Raw genomic sequence first — 20,230 nt, 5'->3', positions numbered from 1 at the left:
CTGTATTCAAGTCTTTAATCCATTCTGAGTAAATTTTTGTGTATGGTATAAGACAGTGGTCCAGTTTCATTCTTTTGCATGTAGCCACCCCATTTCCCCAACACTATTTATTGGACAATCTGTCCCTTCCCCACTGTATATTCTTGGTTTCTTTGTCATAAATTAATTGATGATATTTGCATGGGCTTTTGTTTTATGTAAGAATTAGGCAGGAACCAGATGGGAGGGAAGGAGCAAAGCAGACTTATCTGGATGCTAATTCTAGTCAAACTGTGATGGAAGAGCTACTCCAAGAGCATCTTCTGGTCTTGCAAATTATGTCTTACCCCTAAAAATGTTTTTGCAAGACTCTTCCAATTTTCAAAATAGTGTCCCTCTCTTTCCTACTTGCTGATTGTACAGGAAAAAATCATTTTGCATGCTTTCCCTTAGAAGATTAACTTAGCTGTTAGTTAGATACCCCGCTGAGAAGTTCGGATTCCTGGAGGCCAGAGACATACATACCAGGCTCGATACAGAATGTCAGTGTATTTGGCAGTGACTGGTTGCTGGGGTTGTCCCCAGTCCATGTTCTCCTTCTTCTACCATTATAGACCCCCAAGTTTTCAGCTGGGCATTTGGTTGCCCATAAAAATGACCTACTCTTGGGGCACCTGGGTGGCTCAGTGGGTTAAAGACTCTGCCTTCGGCTCAGGTAATGATCCCAGAGAGCTGGGATCAAGCCCCGCATAGGGCTCTCAGCTCAATGGGGAGCCTGCTTCTCCTCTCTCTCTCTGCCTACTTGCGATCTCTGTCTGTCAAATAAATTTTAAAAAAATGAACTACTCTTCCTGACTTTCCTTCCAGGTAGATGAAATGGAAATGTGAGTAAGTTCTGGCCAACAGGACATGAGTTGAAGCAGTGTGTCCTAAAGGCAAATGGAACATCCTTGCTTTCCCCTCTTCCTTTTGATTGGCTTGAATGTGGATAAAGGCAACACGTTAAAGATGCTGGAGCAATGAGATAAAGGAGTCTAGACTTCTGTTATACTGACGCACCAAACCCATCCTGGACTGCTTATGTCTGTGCTGTTATGTAGGAGAGAAACCTTTTCCTTTCAAAAGACGTTGTTATTCAGGATCTCTGCTCCAGCAACTCAGCCTACATCCTAATTAATAGAGTTGGTCTAGATACTTGGGTTAATAAAACTGCCCCAGGCCTGCTCAGTTCTGTGACCCTTGTAGTAACCACTACATAAGAGGAGGTACATACTTTTGCAGAACTGTGTTCACGATTACCGCTCTGTGACTTGGGTTCTCGACAGGGAGATGTCTACATCTCATCAATGTTCTTATTTCCCTTTTTACTAGAAAGAGCCTGGCAGAAGATATCACCGGGGTTCAGCACCCCTGGTCCGTAGCTTCAGAGGTGTAACATCTAGCAGTGTACAAACAACCTCCCTGTGATCCTCCAGGTTTCTCAGCTGTTCACGGTTACTCTGATATTTTGACATCACTTGAAACACGGCGTGTATTTCTGGGATTTATTTTACGTGTATATCTGGGATTTACAGATTTATTTATCCTGCCTGAGGATATTAAAACCCAAATCTTAGCTGCTTTCTTTTTTATTCTGCCATTTGGCCTATTAAGAAACTAATCTTTAAAAAAGATTTATTTATTTGAGGGGGAAGGGGCAAGAAGAGAGGGAAAGAGAGTCTTAAGTAGACACCCCGCTGAGCACAGAGCCCCACGTGGGCCTTGAGGTCATTACCCTGAGATCACCACCTGAGCTGAAAACAAGAGTCGGATGCTTAACTATGCCACCCTGGTGCCCTGAAATTAATTTATTTTTAAAACTAAGAGGATATGCTATAGAAAATTTGGGAAGAAAACCCAACTCCCAGTATGATCAGTATTAAAATAGTGTTGTAGGGGCGCCTGGGTGGCTCAGTGGGTTAAGCCTCTGCCTTTGGCTCGGGTCATGATCTCAGGGTCCTAGGATCGAGCCCCGTATCGGGCTCTCTGCTCAGTGGAGAGCCTGCTTCTCCCTCTCTCTCTCTCTGCCTGATTCTCTGCCTATTTGTGATCTCTGTCTGTCAAAGAAATAAATAAAATCTTTAAAAAAATAGTGTATTTCTTTCTAGTTTTTTTATAAGTGTGTTTTGTTTAGACACTGCCTGCATTAAAATTTTCATCTTACACTCTCTCCATTTATTATATTGTAAGCATTTCCCCATGCCACTGTCTAGTCTTCAGGGCCCCCATCTTTTTCAGTTGACAGGACTTCTATTAGGTAAGTATAATACGCTTGACCTAACTAGCTCCTATTGCTGGATACTCAGGCTTCTGTCTCTAGTGTAATGCATGGCTGGAAGAGTATGTCGATGCAGTACAGCTGGTGAGGGCTAGGAGCCTTCTCTCACTATTGCTGGCTGGCTACTTGGCACACTTCTTGGTTTGGGCAGAAGCTCAGTTGGCCAACTTGCCTGAAGAACATGTGGGTTTTCTAAGTTTATTAACTACTAGATCTATGAGGCAGCACAATACTCATGTTCTAAAATTTAGGGACAATTTCTTGCTTATGTTTAAGCAAAACCATATAGACTTTTCTATTATTTTTCTTTCAAAAGGGCAAAAACATGGAAAAAACAAACATTGCCTGTGAAGGTCAGGGCTGGGATCAGGAGAATGAAAACAAAAACGAACCTAGAGTTTTGACAATTCCTTCCATTTTCTTTCCTAAAGCTGTTTTTTTAACGTTGGATGGCACATCAGAATCACATGGGGAAGCTTTTGTCAAAATGCTGATCCTTAAGCCCTATCCCCACAGATTCTGATCTAACTGACCTATGTTGGCGCCCAGGCACATGCAACTAGGTTAAAGACAATGGGCAGGGGTGCCCGGGTGGCTCAGCTATTAAGCATCTGCCTTTGGCTCGGGTCATGATCCCCAAGGTCTCTGGGATCGAGCCCTGCATCAGGCTCCCTGCTCAGTGGAAAGCCTGCTTCTTCCTCTCCCACTCCCCCTGCTTGTGCTCCCTCTCTCGCTGTGTCTCTCTCTGTCAAATAAATAAATCTTTAAAAAAAAAAGGCAATGGGCAAATAGCATGGGAAAATATTCAGTTTCACTAACCATCAAAGAAATTTAAAATAAAATGACAAATATTTATGACCAGAAGTGAGCATTAAAAATCACAGAATAGGTTGAGCAAAAGAAGTCAGACACAAAAAATTACATGTGCTAAGAATCCATTTAAATGAAGTGCTAGAAGAGACAGAGCTCAGAAGAGTGGATGTCTGGGAGGAGGCAGGGGACTCAGGAGATGCAGATTAACGCCAAAAAGTCCAGATAGAACCTTAAGGGATAATGGAAATGTTCTGGATCTTGAATGGGGTAGTGGGTATGCAGGTGTATACATTCGAATCTCTGCCTTTATTTTTTTTTTAAGATTTTATTTATTTATTTAACAGAGAGAGAGAGATATCACAAGTAGGCAGAGAGACAGGCAGAGAGAGACGGGGAAGCAGGTTTCCTACTGAGCAGAGAGCCCAATGCAGCGTTCGATCCCAGGACCCTGAGACCGTGACCCGAGCTGAAGGCAGAGGCTTAACTCACTGAGCCACCCAGGTGCCCCAAATCTGTGCCTTTATTTTATGCCAATTATACCTCAATTAAAACAAAGAATATTGGGGAAAATATCATCAGAGCCCTCCCTATAATAGCAGCACCCAATGCTAATGAGGATGGTGTAATTGCTACTCTTATATGATAATGGCAGAAAATTTTGGCAGGATGTTTCCAAATGTTTGTCAATACATTTTAAGATCCAGTGTTCCAGGTTTTTGACCAGTAATTCCACTTCTGGGAATTCATTCTATAAAAATAATGTTTAAAACAAAAAGTGTGTGTGTATATATATATACACATATGTATACACACATATCAAAAAGTGTACATAAAGATATGTATACAAAAAGTGTATATGTACTTATATATGCATACACAAACCAAAATACTTTTTTAATGAATGAAAATATCATTCATAGGACCAGTGAATAACTCTTAACTCAATTAGGACTGTGTTGTGAGGGTTGATTCCAGCAGGCCTAGAACTGACCTGAGCTGTTTTGCTAAGTTTTTGCTTGCATTGACCACTGGTCAAGCAATGAGACATGCTGATTAAAACCACGTTGGTTTGTAATCACAGGACTGAGGAGTCTGACGGCAGTTTGCCCCAGCTTGTCAGCACTTTCCTGATAACAGTGAGACTGAGGATATGTACTTGGTCTCAGCAGACCTCCAGAAGGCTGTGCTGTTGAGGCTGGTTACCTAGCAGAAATACGCTCCCATGACCAGCAGGAAAAAAAAAATCTCAGCTGGGACTCCATTGCAGATCCCCGGTTGTGAGGTGTGAGGTGCACACATTCGTAATTCCTGACCCCCAGAGAGGTAGTGGATCCCAGCATGGCCCTAACATAGGGAGTGCATCTGGGGGCCCCCGTGGAACCTCTTGGGACTGTCTGCCGTGAGCCTGCCGTGGGAGGCAATGCACATCCTGACCCTAATTCTGTTGTGCTACTGCATCTTTCTCCTGCAATGAGCTGTACCTTTGGAAGGTACTGTTAGTACCTGGGTTATGTTAGTCTTCTTTAGCTATCAGAACCCGTTTAACTGCTGCTATTAGTGCAAGGGCATAGCAACTTTACGATATATTATGTTCTACAGAAATAAGCAAATTCAAAGACTGTAGCAACAAAGTACAATGCTTATGAGAAAACACGAAGAGGAAAAGAATGTAAAATTGTACCCAAGCTATGATAGTAAAATCACAAAGCTGTGTTTATTGCCAGAGACTAGGCGTGAACACAAGGAGGATTCTGGGCAAGCAATGGATATACACATTAGATTCAGTATCAGTGTATCTGGTAGGCATTGTGGCATTTTATATGCTCTGGATCTAGCACTTCATTCTTCTAACTCTAATACCAAGATAAGAGGTGGAAAGAGCACTATATAGGTTATTAGAGGACTGAGTTCTAGCCTTAGATTTGTAAGCAGCATGAACTGAACCAAGCATACTCCCCTGACCATGGTTTCTACATTTCTCGGTAATGTGGTAATCAAAGCAAGATAAGGAATAGAAAAAATACTCTAAAGAGCAGTAAACAGTGGTTTTTAAATCAGTATCCTTAATACTATCAACATCGTAGGTGAGTAAGAATACAAAAGAATAAGAAATTTCAGCCTAACTGAAGGAATAGAGTAGAAGACTACAGAGCTGGGAGCAGAGAGGTGGATCATGGAAAAGGAACTAAAAAAAAGATATAATAGTAGCTGTGTGTTAGACATTGATCTAAGCAAGCGCTTTATGTATATTTATTCATTTAATGCTCATAACCACTTTATGAGAAAGTACTGTTATTTTGTCCATTTTAAAGATGAAAGACCTCAGGCACAGAGAGGGTACATAATGTATCCAAGGTCACACAGCTAGTTTCTAGTAGAACCAGGATTTGTACCCAGGCAATATGGCTCCAGAGTCCATACTCTGAACTACTATGCTACATTCCAGAAAGGAGGAGAGTGGGAGGAATCTGGTAGAATGATGAGCAGGGAATGTAAGAAAGAACTGGAAGTTCAGAAACACATTTTTTATTGAGCACCTACTATATACTGGAGACTATGGATAAAAAGATGCATAAGACCATGGTCCAGGCCCTTGAAAAGCCTACAGTCTGGTGAGGAGGACAGGTAGTAAAACATAATATTTCAAAAGAATGCGGCAAGTTCTGAAAGAAATACAAAGAGGCATGTACAAAGGCTATAGTGTACAAAGAATGAGCACTTCACCCAGTCCAGGCTGGCGGTGTCGAGAAAGGCTTCTTGGAGAAGGTGATTCCTAGTCTAAGAATTATGAGTTGAAATGAGTTGAAACAAGGAGAGGGTGGTCAGACAGAGCAAAGAATGCAAGGGGAGAAGAGCAGGAAGGCAAATGAAAAGGGTCTATTTGGGGAAAAGCATGAATTCCCCATTCGGAGGGAACTCGTTTTCATTTACCTCACATGGACATCAAGCTGCTTCAGAAACTGCCCGTATTCTTCACAGAGCGCTTTTTTCTCCCGCTGCAGCCCAGATATCTTTTCTGATAATTCTCGGTTGCTTTTGAGATGCTGAAAAACATTTTTTAAAAAATGAGACTATTCTGTGCTGCAAGATTAGAAGTCTGAAAACTACACTTTCCTTGACAGCAGAGTTCCAACAAAGGAGAGGCACTTGCACACAGTCTAGAGGGCAGTGGGAGGGGAGAGCCGTCGTCCTCCAGCTCTAGTGGGGAGGTGACCAGGCAGACATCAGAGGAGGCATTTACAGGGGCTCAGGGAGTGTTTCTGCAACTCCCTCTCTCTGGGGCTGCAGGAGTGGGTTTCCCTGGGGTTTCTGGACTTCTGGAGTTACCCAAAGTTCTCACATTCTGACATTCTCCTCATCCCAGCATCTCCCTTCCAACAGTTTGCAAGCATGTTATTCCCTGTGTTCAATCCTTTCCTGCTTAAGATAGCTAGAGTAGATTCTGCTTTCCTGATAAACTTAAGGGGTAAAATGCTGGGCTCTCAATAATGATTAGCTGTGTCTCGGGTCTACAGGAATAGGAAAACTGAAAAGTGCATCCATTTACTTTCTTACCTCTTCCGATTTTCTTTTTTCCTCTTCCAGTTGTTTGAGTTGGGCCTCCTGTTGCTGAATTCTGGATTGCTGCTGAGAATTGGTTATTTCCAGTTGGTTCCCTTTATCTTGTAAGATTCTCACTTGCTTTTGTAACTCTTTTAAATTCTGACCCAGGAGTTTCCTGAGGGCAATTAATGTACATCAAATTACACTGAATTTACGAAATTCTTTGACCTAAAATTATTATATCATCACAAGGGATTTTACTCGTTCAATGAGGTAAGCTATGTGTCCATAAAATAAAGAGACCAACACAGGGGACCTCTTTTGTGGCAGATGCTCTTCTTAGTTCTTGCTTTCACTCATCAAAACAACCCTCTGAAAAGGAAGTAACTTCCCTTATTTCACAGAGGAAGCTGTGGCACAGAGAGCTTTAACCTGCTAGAACAAGATGGATGTAGGGCTCTAATCCTGAATTCCCTATTCTTTCCCCTCATCCTCACTGCTTTACAAGTTGAGTCCCTTGATCTTGGTTCAATATGGTGCTGTTCGTTACACACACTACTGAGACTAAGGCACACGTGTTAATGTTGCAGAAGCTGAATCATAAATGAGCCTGTGTTTGATGAGGAAGTTCCCTCTTTTCCAGAAGGGGCATAAGTACTTAACTCCTTCAAAGGGAATTTCATCAGACCACCGTTTGTGGAAGAGTTTCTGAAGATTTCCAGCAAGACTCTTTGGATTTAGGAGATTATCTAGAAGAATACAATAAGCGTGATGGAGTAGTACCTACATGCTAGGTCACTACTGATGTTGGACAAATGAGCTCACTTTCTCTAACTTCAGTTTTCTGAAAAACCAGTGGATTCCTGGGAAATGTTAAGAGATTTGAGACATGGGACTCGTACCTCTCAACCTCCAGCACCTCCAATTCTTCTTGTGGTTCCTGATATAAGTGCAGGCTCTGTAAGCTTACCTCCTGCCATTCACATCCACTCCTGCACCAGCACTGCCCTCTTCATCGCTGTTTTCATTTCACTCATTACAGACCCGAGCAATTCCTGCCTCTTACTGTCTACTTCTTTTTTTGGTTCCATTCTGAATTTCTGATCAAGGGGCCAGACTAAGTAATAAGATTTTGAGCTGAAAGGGAGGTTTTTAAATTGCTGGCACTAAGGAAACTTGAGTTAGCTACAATGGAATTTAGGAGTTGGAAACTGTCATTGAAATATAGCAAGTCAAAATTTAAAAAGCAATTGATGAATATGTTAGAAATTAATTCCTACATTACATATAGTTTGAGCAAAGACGAAGAGATAAACCAGTTATGCCAATGAATGAAATTAAGAATGCTCTCTGCTGGGGGCACCTGGGTGGCTCAGTGGGTTAAAGCCTTTGCCTTTGGCTCAGGTCATGATTCCAGGGTCCTGGGATCAAGCCCCACATCAGGCTCTCTGCTTGGCAGGGAGCCTGCTTCCTCCTCTCTCTCTCTACCTGTCTCTCTGCCTACTTGTGATCTCTGTCTATCAAATAAATAAATAAAAATCTTTTAAAAAAAAGAATGCTATCTGCTTCTCTCCATTAGACCAACAGCCACATCTTCCAGGGCAGTGCCAGCCATGTCCATGAGACACAATTGTCTGAGTAAACAAATTTGGTCACATTGGGCACCTGGCCACCAGGGCTACTTTTAACTCTGACAAAGTGGATACTGTCACCATCAATGGCCCCTTCACTGACCTCAACTACACAGTCTACATGTTCCACTATGATTCCACCAATGGCAGATTCCATGGCATAGGCAAGGCTGAGAATGGGAAACTTGTCATCAATGGAAAGCCCCTCTCCATCTTCCAGGAGCAAGATCCTGCCAACATCAAATGGGGTGATGCTGGTGCTGAGTATGTTGTGGAGTCCATTGGGGTCTTCACCACCATGGAGGAGGCTGAGGCTCACTTGAAAGGTAGGAACTGAGAGGGTCATCATATCTGCCCCTTGTGTTGATACCCCCATGTCTGTGAGGGGCATGAACCTTGAGAAGTAAGACATCTCCCTCAAGACTGTCAGTAATGCCTCCTGTATGACCAAATGATTAGCTCCTCTGGCCAAGGTCATCCATGACAATTTTGACATTGTGGAGGGACTAGTGACCACAGTCTATGCCATCACTGTCACTCAGAAGACTGTGGACAGCCCCTCTGGGAAGCTGTGGTGTGATGGCCAAGGGGCTGCTCAGAACATCATCTGCTTCTACTGGCACCATCAAGACTATAGGCAAAGTCATCCCTGAGCTGACTGAGAAGCTCACTGGCATGGACTTCTGCATACCCACCCCCAACATGTTAGTCATGGATCTGACCTCCTGCCTGGAGAAAGCTGCCAAATACAATGACATCGAGAAGGTGGTGGAACAGGTATCGCAGGGTTCCCTCAAGGGCATCCTGGGCTACACTAAAGACCAGGTTGTCTCCTGTGATTTTTCACAGTGACACCCACTCTTCTACCTTCAGGCCCGGGGCTGGTGTTGCTCTCAATGACCACTTTGTCTAGCTCATTTCCTGGTATGACAATGAATTTGGCTACAGCAACTGGGTGGTGGACCTTATGATCCACATGGCCTCTAAGGAATAAGAGCCCCTGACACCAGCCTCAGCGAGGGCAAGAAGAGAGAGGACCTCAACCACAGGGGAGTCCTTGCCCCAACTCATCTCTCAAAACACTGAAAATCTCCTGACCACCACAGTTTTCATCGCAGACCCCTTGAAGAAGGGGAGGGGCTTGGGCAGCCCTACATTGTCCTGTTCCATCAATAAAGTATACTGTACCCAGCTTAAAAAAAAAAGAAATTAAGAAATCAGTAGATTGAGGAACTCCCTGTCTCCCCAATAGCTTCAACCTCTCAATCCATTCCTTACGTAGCAACCAGAGTACTCTTTCTACATCACAATCTCATCATATCATAAAGTCTAAGCACTTCAATAGAGCTTGTTAGCTAGCTCAGCTTTCCAGCCTAGTTTTCTTACCACTCACTTCATCCCCAAACATTTTGTTACAGGCAAAATGAACTTTTTTCACTTCCTGAAATAAGTCATCCTCTACCCTTATTCCTCCCCTACAACTCCAAGCTTTTCCTTATCTTCCTCTCCTAGGACTTCTTTCCCCTAATATTCTCTATTGAGCCATCCACCCCAAATACCTCACATTCAGTTTAAATAGCTTTCTTTGAGCAAGGCTTTCTTGAGCTTCCTAGACCAGATTAAGTGTCTCTGCTATGCACTGACACAGCACCCTAAACCTCCCTTAGTATAACGCTCACCATAAAGTCTACGCACAAGGATATTCAGCATTATTTGTAACAAAATGTAAGGATATGCAGCATTATTTGTAACAAAATGTCTAAGAAGCATTTTACATAAATTATAGTATATCTATGTAAAGAATGCTATACAACTGTTTAAAATAATGTCATGGAATTAAAAATCAAGGTTGCGTGGGTGGCTCAGTCATTAAATGTCTGCTTTCGGCTCAGGTCATGATCCCAGGGTCCTGGGATTGAGCCCCACATTGAGCTCCTTACTCGGCAGGTAGCCTGTTTCTCCCTCTCCCTCTGCTCTTCCCACTACTTGTGCTCACTCTCTCTCTCTCTCTGTCAAATAAATAGATAAAATCTTTAAAAAAAAAAAACCTTATAATATGGGAATCCTTGATACCTAAACTGAGTTGTTTTCCCCCAGAGATAATTTGGGGAAACCATGGGGCTGTCTACTGGGGAACACTTCAAGACTCCCAGCTTAATACCAGAGTCTCTAGTTTACATCTCCCACTTTGGGGCAAACTTCCTCAGCAACTTTTTCCCAAACCTGGGGCTGATGTTATTACTTGCCCCCTGACTTAGAAGTTTATTTACATTCATCGTTTTTGTTTGAGCTTATTATATGTTTGCTGTTAGTGCTTTCTCTTGCTTTATCGTGGCTAATACTTTAAAAGGTATGCTCATAGTTTATTCGGGATCTAGCTGTATCATAACAGGAGGAAGGCCTACCATCCTGTTAGATGTGGCAGTGAGGCAAGTGTTTTTCCACTGTACCTCACTGAGTGAACTCATTATTCATTCATACGTTCACTCACTCACTTACTAAAAGATTCATTCAGTCACGATCTCTGAGTATCTACTGAGTGCTGCGCCCTTTGCTATAGCTTTTTACTAAAACCAAAAGTAAATTTCTCAGCTTCATAATACATGTGAATGTCCGCATGTCTTTGCAGTGGCTAAAACCATATTTTTCTTAAAATATATGCGAATCACTCGAAGTGTCATAGAAGTAGGAAGCATTGGTTACTGAATTTTAGGTCATCCAGGAAGGTCATTTAAGTAAGAATTGTGATAGTAATAATTTTAGAAAAAAAAAATGAAAGCTCCTAACAGGTTACAGATTCTTGATGTAATCATCAAGAATGATGCCTCTAAAGTACTTGGAAATTCTTTGAAGAAAATCAGCTAATAAATACAAAAGTCAATTTCATTTAGTTTGCATTTTACGCCAATCATGCTAGAACTAGAAAAGCAAATCCCAGAGTAGCATATTTCATAGGTCATCCAGTCATTCAAGAAAACTGACTGGTGCACCCTGTGTGTCTCAGAGCAACAGAAGTAATCCCAGGCTTGAAGAAATCTGACACTCTGGTGTGAAAAGCAAACAAGGCAAGCAAGGAGAATACAGTGTGATAAGAGGTTGCGTGCGGAGTTCACGTCAGTGGGAACAGTGAGGAGATGCACAGGAACACTGACAGGCGGGTGCGCTCAGTGGTTAGCCCCCACGACCCTGACATCTCTGTTCCTCTTACCTCTTGTGCTGTTCTTCCTGATATTGCTGCTTTGTTTTAGCTTCATTTTCCAACGCTGCTTGTATTCTTTGCTCTAGTTGCTTCATCCTCAAAATACAAGTGTCGGAGAGACAGACTTTTTGAGCATGTTCTAATTTCTGCTGCAGATCCAGGATCTTGAAGGAAATATTTTGTGAATAAAACATTAAGAAAAGTCTGACCTTTTTTCCAGTTAGGGAAATACCCCACGAGCAACCAGCAAACGTCACGCTAACAAACAAATCTGGTCTAAAGTAAAGAGCATGGCCAAGTTTATTTTAACTTTAAAATAAATTACCTATGTTTTACATTATATGATACATTTGCATAGTTTAGTGTATGTTTGTGTAAACGAAGTTATATAGTGAAAACTCCTCATCTCTATCCTGTCTTCCTGCCAGTTTTCCTCAATCATGTAGGTAATTAATCACTGGTATTAGTTTCTTGTGTACATTTCCAGATATTTATTGATGCCCACATAAATATTATTATGCAGTTCTCTCCCATATACATATTTTTTTACACAAATGATGGCATATCATATGTACTTATGCACCTTGCCTTTTAAAAAAATTTGGGGGAGCGGAGGGGCAGAGGGAGAATCTTAAGCAGCCTCCACCCCAGTGCAGAGGCCCCCCGACAGGGCTCGATCTCATGACCCCAAGACCATGACCTGAGCCGAAACAAGAGTCAGAGGCTTAACCAACTGAGCAACCCAGGCACCCCTGCACCTTGCTTTTTTAAAGTAATAAACTTGGTGATTTTTCTGTATTACATGTTTATGTAGAATTGCCTTCTCTTTTATAGCCACATACTATTCTACCATAAGGATATACTATAACTTACTTAAGTAGATCCCTACTGATGGGATATTTAAATTGATTCCAATCTTTTGCTATTACAAACAATTGTTCTAGAATAAAATATGAGATAAGAATTTGCTATGGCAAAGGCTATTACTTGTTTGTTTAATAGATAATGCAGGGGCATCTGGGTGGCTCAGTGGGTTAAGCCTCTGCCTTCGGCTCAGGTCATGATCTCAGAGGCCTGGGATGGAGCCCCACATTGGGCTCTCTGCTCGATGGGGAGCCTGCTTCCTCCTCTCTCTCTGCCTGCCTCTCTGCTTATTTTTGATCTATCTCTCTCTCACACACACAAATAAATAAAATCTTTTAAAAAATTGATAATGCCAACCTGGCTCTATAGGTATTAGGCTAATTTATACTTCCAACAGCAATGTGTGAGCGTGTCCAGTTTCTTTAAAGTGTAGCCAGATTCACAACAAGATTTTAAAATAAAGCAGAAGCCTCTTACAAACCAAGTACTTATTAGGATATCACCTAGCACCAGTAACACATTCTTCAATGTACTGGTAGAACTAAAAATAAGACTTATGAATTTGATAGAGAGATGTATCATATTATTTCAGAATTTACATGTTAGATTAAAAGTATCATTAAAAACTTTTTTTGGTAGGTAAGTCTATTTTTGTTTAGCTATTTTTTATAAACCCTTGTGTCACCCAAAACTGTGACACAATTTTGTATGCTATGTACTGGTACATAGTAGATGCTCAATAAATATTTGTTGAATGAATAGTTTTTAGCAAAATAGTTATTGTTTCCCAGATGTATTTTTTTTTTAAAGCTTTTATTTACTTATTTGACAGAGATCACAAGTAGGCAGAGAGGCAGGCAGAGAGGGAGAGGGAAGCAGGCTCCCTGCTGAGCTGAGAGCCTGATGTGGGACTCGATCCCAGGACCCTGAGATCATGACCTGAGCCAAAGGCAGCACCTTAACCCACTGAGCCACCCAGGCGCCCCTCAAATGTGTTCTTGATCTGACAATGCATGCGTTACAATGGTTTGGCACCACATTCCCCACAAACATTCACTGAATGCCAGTGAATGGCACTCCTTTTTTTAAAAGCAGGGCTTTGTGCATCAGTCCCAGGTCCTTGCAGAGCCCATGAACCATAGGGGAGGTGAAGATGCAGAATGATTCAAGGTCAGTGGTAGTGGACAGCCAGTCATCATGAGGTCAACTCAAGTTCCTTTGAGCTGCCCCACTTAGTTCTGCTTAGGGAAAATGATTCCTTAAACATATGCACTCTTATTTCCACAAATGACAATATCACCCTGTTGGCTTCTCTGCCAACGACATATGCAAACATTTGAACCTGTCACCCAGTTTAAGAAAATAACATTTCAGGGTGCCTTGATGGCTCAGTGGGTTGAGCTTCTGCCTTCAGCTCAGGTCATGGTCTCAGGATCCTGGGATCAAGCCCCGTGTCAGGCTCTTTGCTCAGCAGGGGGCTTGTTTCCCCTCTCTCTCTGCCTGCCTCTCTGTCTACTTGTGCTCTCTCTGTCAAATAAATAAAATCTTAAAAAGAGAGAAAAATAACATTTCCAATACTTTTGAAGTCTAATCTGAGACCTTGCCGATTAGTCCCCTTCCCTCTCCACTCGAGAAAACCAGTATCTGAATTTTGTATTAACCGTTTCCTTGGTTTTTCTTTAATATATAAGCTATATAACATGGATTTTTTTTAAATTTTTAAAAGATTTTATTTATTTATTTGACAGAGAAAAATCACAAGTAGACGGAGAGGCAGGCAGAGAGAGAGAGAGGGAAGCAGGCTCTCCGCTGAGCAGAGAGCCCGATGCGGGACTCGATCCCAGGACCCTGAGATCATGACCCGAGCCGAAGGCAGCGGCTTAACCCACTGAGCCACCCAGGCGTCCCTAACATGGATTTTATTGTATACCATTTTGACCTTTATATCAATGGACTCGTACTGTGTTTCTGGTGATTTGGTTTGTTCTTTTTTTGTTTTTGTTTTTGTTTTTAAAGATTTTATTTATTTGACAGACAGAGATCACAAGTAGGCAGAGAGGCAGGTAGAGAGAGAGGGAAGCCACTCAGGCGCCCCTTGGCAATTTGGTTTTTATTCAATATATGTGGAACTACAACATGTACCTATAATTCATCTTTTCTCACTGTTTTACACTATTGTATAAATATACAGCTATTTATTCTATCTTATGTCAGTGGACATTTGGGTTGCTTCCAGTTTTCTGCTATTTGGAACAATGTTCCTACAAAAATGATTATATTCCTATCTCCTGACACATATGTGCAATATGACATTTTCTCCAGTATTTCTGCCTAGTGGCAGAAGTGTTGGGTTGTATGGTATATACATCTTTAATGTAACTAAATAAATACAAATGCCAAATTGCTTTCCAAAGTGTTTACATTGGGGTGCCTAGGTGGCTTGGTTAAGTGTCAGGCTCTTGATTTCAGCTCAGCTCGTGATTTTGGGGTCCTGGGGTCAAGGCCCACATGGGACTCTGTGCTCAGCAGCAGGGGGTCTGCTTGAGGATTTTTCTCTCTCCTTTCCCCCACTACACCTCTCCCCCACTCTCATGTGTGCTCTCTCTCTATAATAAATATATCTTTTAAAACCCCCCAAGTGTTTGTACTAATTTGTTCTCCCAATTGCAGTCAATAAATGAGTCCTTGTTGCACAAAATCCTTACAAATATTTAGTACTGTCTAAATTCAGGTTTTTTGTTTGTTTGTTTGTTTTTACTAATCTGTATATATATATATATATATATATTTTTTTACTAAACTTAGGGTTTTGTTTTTTTTTTAATAATCTGTAATTACCAACTACTTTTTAAATGGAGTAATAACATACATAAAGTGTGCATATCTCAAGCATACCAAATGAAGTTTTACTTAAACAACCACCTCTCACATCAAGACATACAATACTCCGGGGCACCTGGATGGCTCAATGGGTTAAAGTCTCTGCCTTCGGCTCAGGTCATGATCCCCGGGTCTTGTGATCCCAGGAGCCCACACTGGGCTCTTTGCTCAACGGAGAGCTTGCTTCCCCCTTTCTCTGTCTGCCTCTCTGCCTACTTGTGATCTCTCTCTCTCTGTCAAATAAATAAATAAAAATCTTTAAAAAAAAAAAGATATACAATACTCCCAGCACCACAGAAGATTCCCTCTCATCCTCTCCCAATTAGAAGCCCTCATAAAGACAACCACCATCTTCTGATCACAGCTGAGTTTTGTCTATTCTTAAACCTCATATCAATGAAATTACACAGTATGAACGCTCTTGTTCTGGTTTCGTTAGCTCAAAATTAGGCTTCCAAGCATAATTAAGATTGCTATCATCTACTTTTTGATGTTGGTTTTATATTTATATGGTCTGATGAAATGATTTACTTATTTTATGATTTTTTTTTTTTAATGTGAGATTGGACTCTCAAACCCACAAATCAAAATGTGCTACTGTTACATATCACTGCCACCTGGTGTTAGGCAGTATGAAATGCAGGGGCATGATTTCCAAACATGCTTTTCACAACACAAATTGCCTCCCCAAGTTACAAGATTAAAAATCATATAAACAAACAAATGAGAGGTGAATCAGTTTTTTAAAAGTTGAAAGCATAAAGCAAAACTCATATGGCTTCAATCAGTTACTTTAGGTTCATGTTACAGCTTTATTAAACCTACCTTTTTTTTTTTTTTTTTTTTTTTAAAGTTCATGCAGTTTAAAGAAACACGAGCTTTACTGAAACTGCAGGAGCAGGTGAAGTCAAGAGAGAGGAGAGCATGGAAGAGCAAAGAAAAACCCTAGAATTCTATCAAGTCTGCATCGCAGCTACTTCTTAGACTCTTTAGGGAAATGGGATTTCAGTAGTGGAATCCAGTGCACGCTATTTATTAAGCATGAGGATAATTACCTTTGCCTCCGCATCAGCAACTTTTGATTTCTCCTGAGCCAGCTTTTCCTGCAGGTCGTTCTGGGATTTGATGGTCTGAGCCTGTGTAAGTCCCTCCAGCTCCAGTTCCCTGATTTTCTGCTGACTGTGATTCCATTCTGCTGTGAGTGAAGAGCACATCTTTGTGCTATCTAATAACTTCTGCTGGGCCTGCTTTAGTTCAATTTTGATCTGGAGGTGGGGAATAAACAAGAGTGATAGAAAAAAGCATGGCAAAAAGGTGAAGGTGAGCCAGAACAAGCACTTTTCATAGTAGTGCTGTCCCCCAAGAGCTGACAAATAACCAGTGTCACACGCATGATTACCTCTCCAGAGCTGTCATGTGTTAGTAAGGCTTGCCAAAGTCTATCTAGCCAGATGGCAGCTGGACAGAGGAATTTTCCCGAGAGTTTCTATACATGCCTGGTCTGAACATTTTCCATCCTTTTGTTCAATCAACTGCAAGCTGGCTTTCATTCCCACTACTCCGTGAAACTCTCTATGCCAGGGCCACTACTGATCTCCCTACTGCCAAAATGAATCCAATGGACAACTGAGCTTTTAGGTAGCATTTACTCCCTCCATCTCAGAAAGTTCTCTTGGAGTCTATGATACTGAAGTCTCCTGGTGTTCTCCTGCCTCTTTGCTGTTCCTTCCTGGTTCTTCCTGTGTAGACTATTATAATGTGACTCAACTTCTAAATATCACTGGACTACTGTAGGCCTTGAGAGTGGCTCATTCTCTCCCTAGGTTCATGATTTGAAATACCATCTTCATGCCAATGACTGCTAAAATAAAACTCCTTGAGTCTGTCCATATCAAACATCATTTTTCTCTGTCTTCCTGATTTCAGTAAATGATGCCACCATCTAAGGTTTTGTTCAAGCCAGTAGTCTGAGAGTCATCCTGAGTTTTCCTTACCTATCATGAGCCCATTCAGCACCCACTGGCATGTTGCCTCAACAACATGTCTTGCATCTGTCCATCCGTGTCCACCACCCTTGTCTATGACACCATCATCTCTAGCCTGGGTCACTGCAGTAACAACGTGGTCCTGCCACTTCCATCCATTCTCTACATTGCTGACCAAGTGTCCTTTTCTCTTTCTTCTTCTTTCTTTCTTCCTTCTTTCCTTTCCTTTTCCTTCCTTTCTTTTTTTTTAAGTTCATGCAGTTTAAAGAAACACAAGCTTTACTGAAACTGCAGGAGCAGGTAAAGTCAAGAGAGAGGAGAGCATTCTTTATCTCTTTCTTTTTTTTTTTTAATTTTTTTTTTAAGATTTTATTTATTTATTTGAGAGAGAGACAGTGAGAAAGAACATGGGCGAGGAGAAGGTCAGAGGGAGAAGCAGACTCCCCATGGAGCTGGGAGCCTGATGCGGGACTCGATCCTGGGACTCCAGGATCATGACCTGAGCCGAAGGCAGTCGTCCAACCAACTGAGCCACCCAGGCGTCCCTCTTTATCTCTTTCTTTCAAGAGCAAGTACACAGGTTAGGGGTGGGTGGGAAGAGAGTGAAAGGGAGAGAATCTTTTATTTATTTATTTTTTATTTTTTTAAAAATATTTTATTTATTTGACAGACAGAGATCACAAGTAGGCAGAGAGGCAGGCAAAGAGAAGGGGGAAGCAGGCTCCCTGCCGAGCAGAGAGACCAATGCGGGGCTCGATCCCAGGACCCTGAGATCATGACCTGAGCCGAAGGCAGCTGCTTAACCCACTGAGCCACCCAGGCGCCCTGAAAGGGAGAGAATCTTTTTTTTTTTTTTTTTTAAAGATTTTATTTATTTATTTGCCAGAGAGAGAGAGAGCGTGAGCACAGACAGACAGAGAGGCAGGCAGAGGCAGAGGGAGAAGCAGGCTCCCTGCAGAGCAAGGAGCCCGATGTGGGACTCGATCCTGGGACCCTGGGATCATGACCTGAGCCAAAGGCAGCTGCTTAACCAACTGAGCCACCCAGGCATCCCGAAAGGGAGAGAACCTTAAGCAGGCTTGATGCCCAACATGGAACCGACACAGGGCTCCATCTCACAACCCTGAGATCATATCCTGAGCCAAAATCAAGAGTTGGAAGTTTTTTTTTTTAAGATTTAATTTATTTATTTGACAGAGAGAGAGACACAGTGAGAGAGGGAACACAAGCAGGGGGAGTGGGAGAGGGAGAAGCAGGCTCCGTGCAGAGCAGGGAACTCAATGGAGAGCTCCATGTGGGGCTCCATGTGGGAGGCTTGATGGGGAGCCTCATTGCAGGGCTTGATCCCAGGACCCTGGGATCATGACCTGAGCAGAAGGCAGATGCTTAACGACTGAGCCACCCAGGCACCCCAAGAGTTGGAGACTTAACTGACTGAGCCAACCAGGTGCTTCCTCCCTCCTTTTTTCCCCTCGCCAACCTCTTTTATTTAAATCACAGGTTATTTAGTACCATGAAAGTAAAAAGGATCATCTCCATATTTAAAAACTGATGACTAGGGGCGCCTGGATGGCTCAGTGGGTTAAGCCGCTGCCTTCGGCTCAGGTCATGATCTCAGGGTCCTGGGATCGAGTCCCGCATCGGGCTCTCTGCTCAGCAGGGAGCCTGCTTCTCTCTCTCTCTGCCTGCCTCTCCATCTACTTGTGATTTCTCTCTGTCAAATAAATAAGTAAAAAAATTAAAAAAAACTGATGACTAACTTAACTAAAAATTTTGAAAATCTAAATGAAAAATTTCTATAAAAATAAAATATACCAAAGTTGATACAAGAATTCTTAAAAAAGGTAACTTCTTATAACTATTAAGAAATTGAATAAGTAATGGAAAATCTTTCCCAGAAGAAAACTCTAGAATCAGAAGGACTCAGAAATGAGTTCTTATAATTATTTAAGAAGAAATAATTGTAATTTATTTTTATGAACTCTTCCAGAGAATAGAAAAAGAGGGTATGTTATCCATCTCATGTTAAGGGGCTAGGGTAACCTTGATGCCAAAATCTGACATGGATATTATAAGAAAGAAAAAAGACAGGCCAGCCTCATTTGTGAACTAAGATGCAAAAATTCCAAAGAAATCTTGGCAAGCTAAAATCAGCAATGTAGAAAAAGGATAATGATTTAGGATGAGGTTGGGTCTATCCCAGGAATGCAAAGTTGAGTTAACATTAGAAAATCAGTCAATGTAATTCACAATAACAGATTCAAAAAATCAAAATATGCAGAAAAAGAATTTGATGAAATTCAACATGTGCTCATCATAAAACACTGGAAGTGTTCATCACATGAACACTAGAAAAGAATTTTCCTAATGTGATTCTTAAAAATCTATTTTTAAAAACCCTATGGGGTGCCTGGGTGGCTCAGTTTTTAAGTGTCTGCCTTCGGCTCAGGTCATGATCCCAGGGTTCTGGGATTGAGCCCTGCATCAGGCTCCCTGCTCAGCGGGAAGCCTGTCTCTCCCTTTCCTACTCCCCCTGTTTGTGTTCCCTCTCTTGCTGTCTCTCTCTCTGTCAAATAAATAAATAAAATCTTAAAAACAAAAAAACAAAAAACACCAGCCTTGGTCTCCAAAACTTAAAAAAAAGAAAAAACAAAAAACCTCTAAAAACATACTAAATGAAATATGAGAGCTTTCCCCTTGAGACAAGGAAGGAGAAAATATACCCCATCACCAGCTCTATTTGGCGCTATACAACCCACTGCTTCGAACAAGAATAAAGAATAACAGGTATAACATGTGGAAGGGAAGAAAGAAAATTATATTCTTAGGTGATATGATTGTTTACATATAAAATACAAAATGACAGAAACATAAATTATAAGAAGTAATTTAGGGGCACCTGGATGGCTCAGTTGGTTAAGCATTTGCCTTCGGCTCAGGTCACGATTCCAGGGTCCTGGGATCGAGCCCTGTATCAAGCTCCCGGCTCTGCAGAGAGCCTGCTTCTCTCTCTCCCTCT

At 41.7% G+C, this 20,230-nt stretch overlaps 1 protein-coding gene and 1 pseudogene across 1 annotated transcript in view; one reads left to right on the top strand and one right to left on the bottom strand.

Moving 5' to 3' along the window:
- CCDC30 (coiled-coil domain containing 30) overlaps positions 1-20,230 on the bottom strand; it is a 62,393-nt gene that overhangs the window by 18,797 nt on the left and 23,366 nt on the right. Inside the window, 4 exon segments of the mRNA XM_044236758.1 lie at positions 6,041-6,153; positions 6,665-6,827; positions 11,492-11,646; positions 16,282-16,491. Coding sequence (XP_044092693.1) covers positions 6,041-6,153; positions 6,665-6,827; positions 11,492-11,646; positions 16,282-16,491 — 641 coding nt within the window.
- Positions 6,921-9,277, top strand: LOC122898503 (annotated as a pseudogene).

Source organism: Neovison vison, chromosome 2 (assembly GCF_020171115.1).
Source record: "Neovison vison isolate M4711 chromosome 2, ASM_NN_V1, whole genome shotgun sequence".
Taxonomy (NCBI): Eukaryota; Metazoa; Chordata; class Mammalia; order Carnivora; family Mustelidae; genus Neogale; species Neogale vison.
Note: the sequence above shows the minus strand (reverse complement) of the source record. Positions and strands in the feature narration are given on the sequence as shown.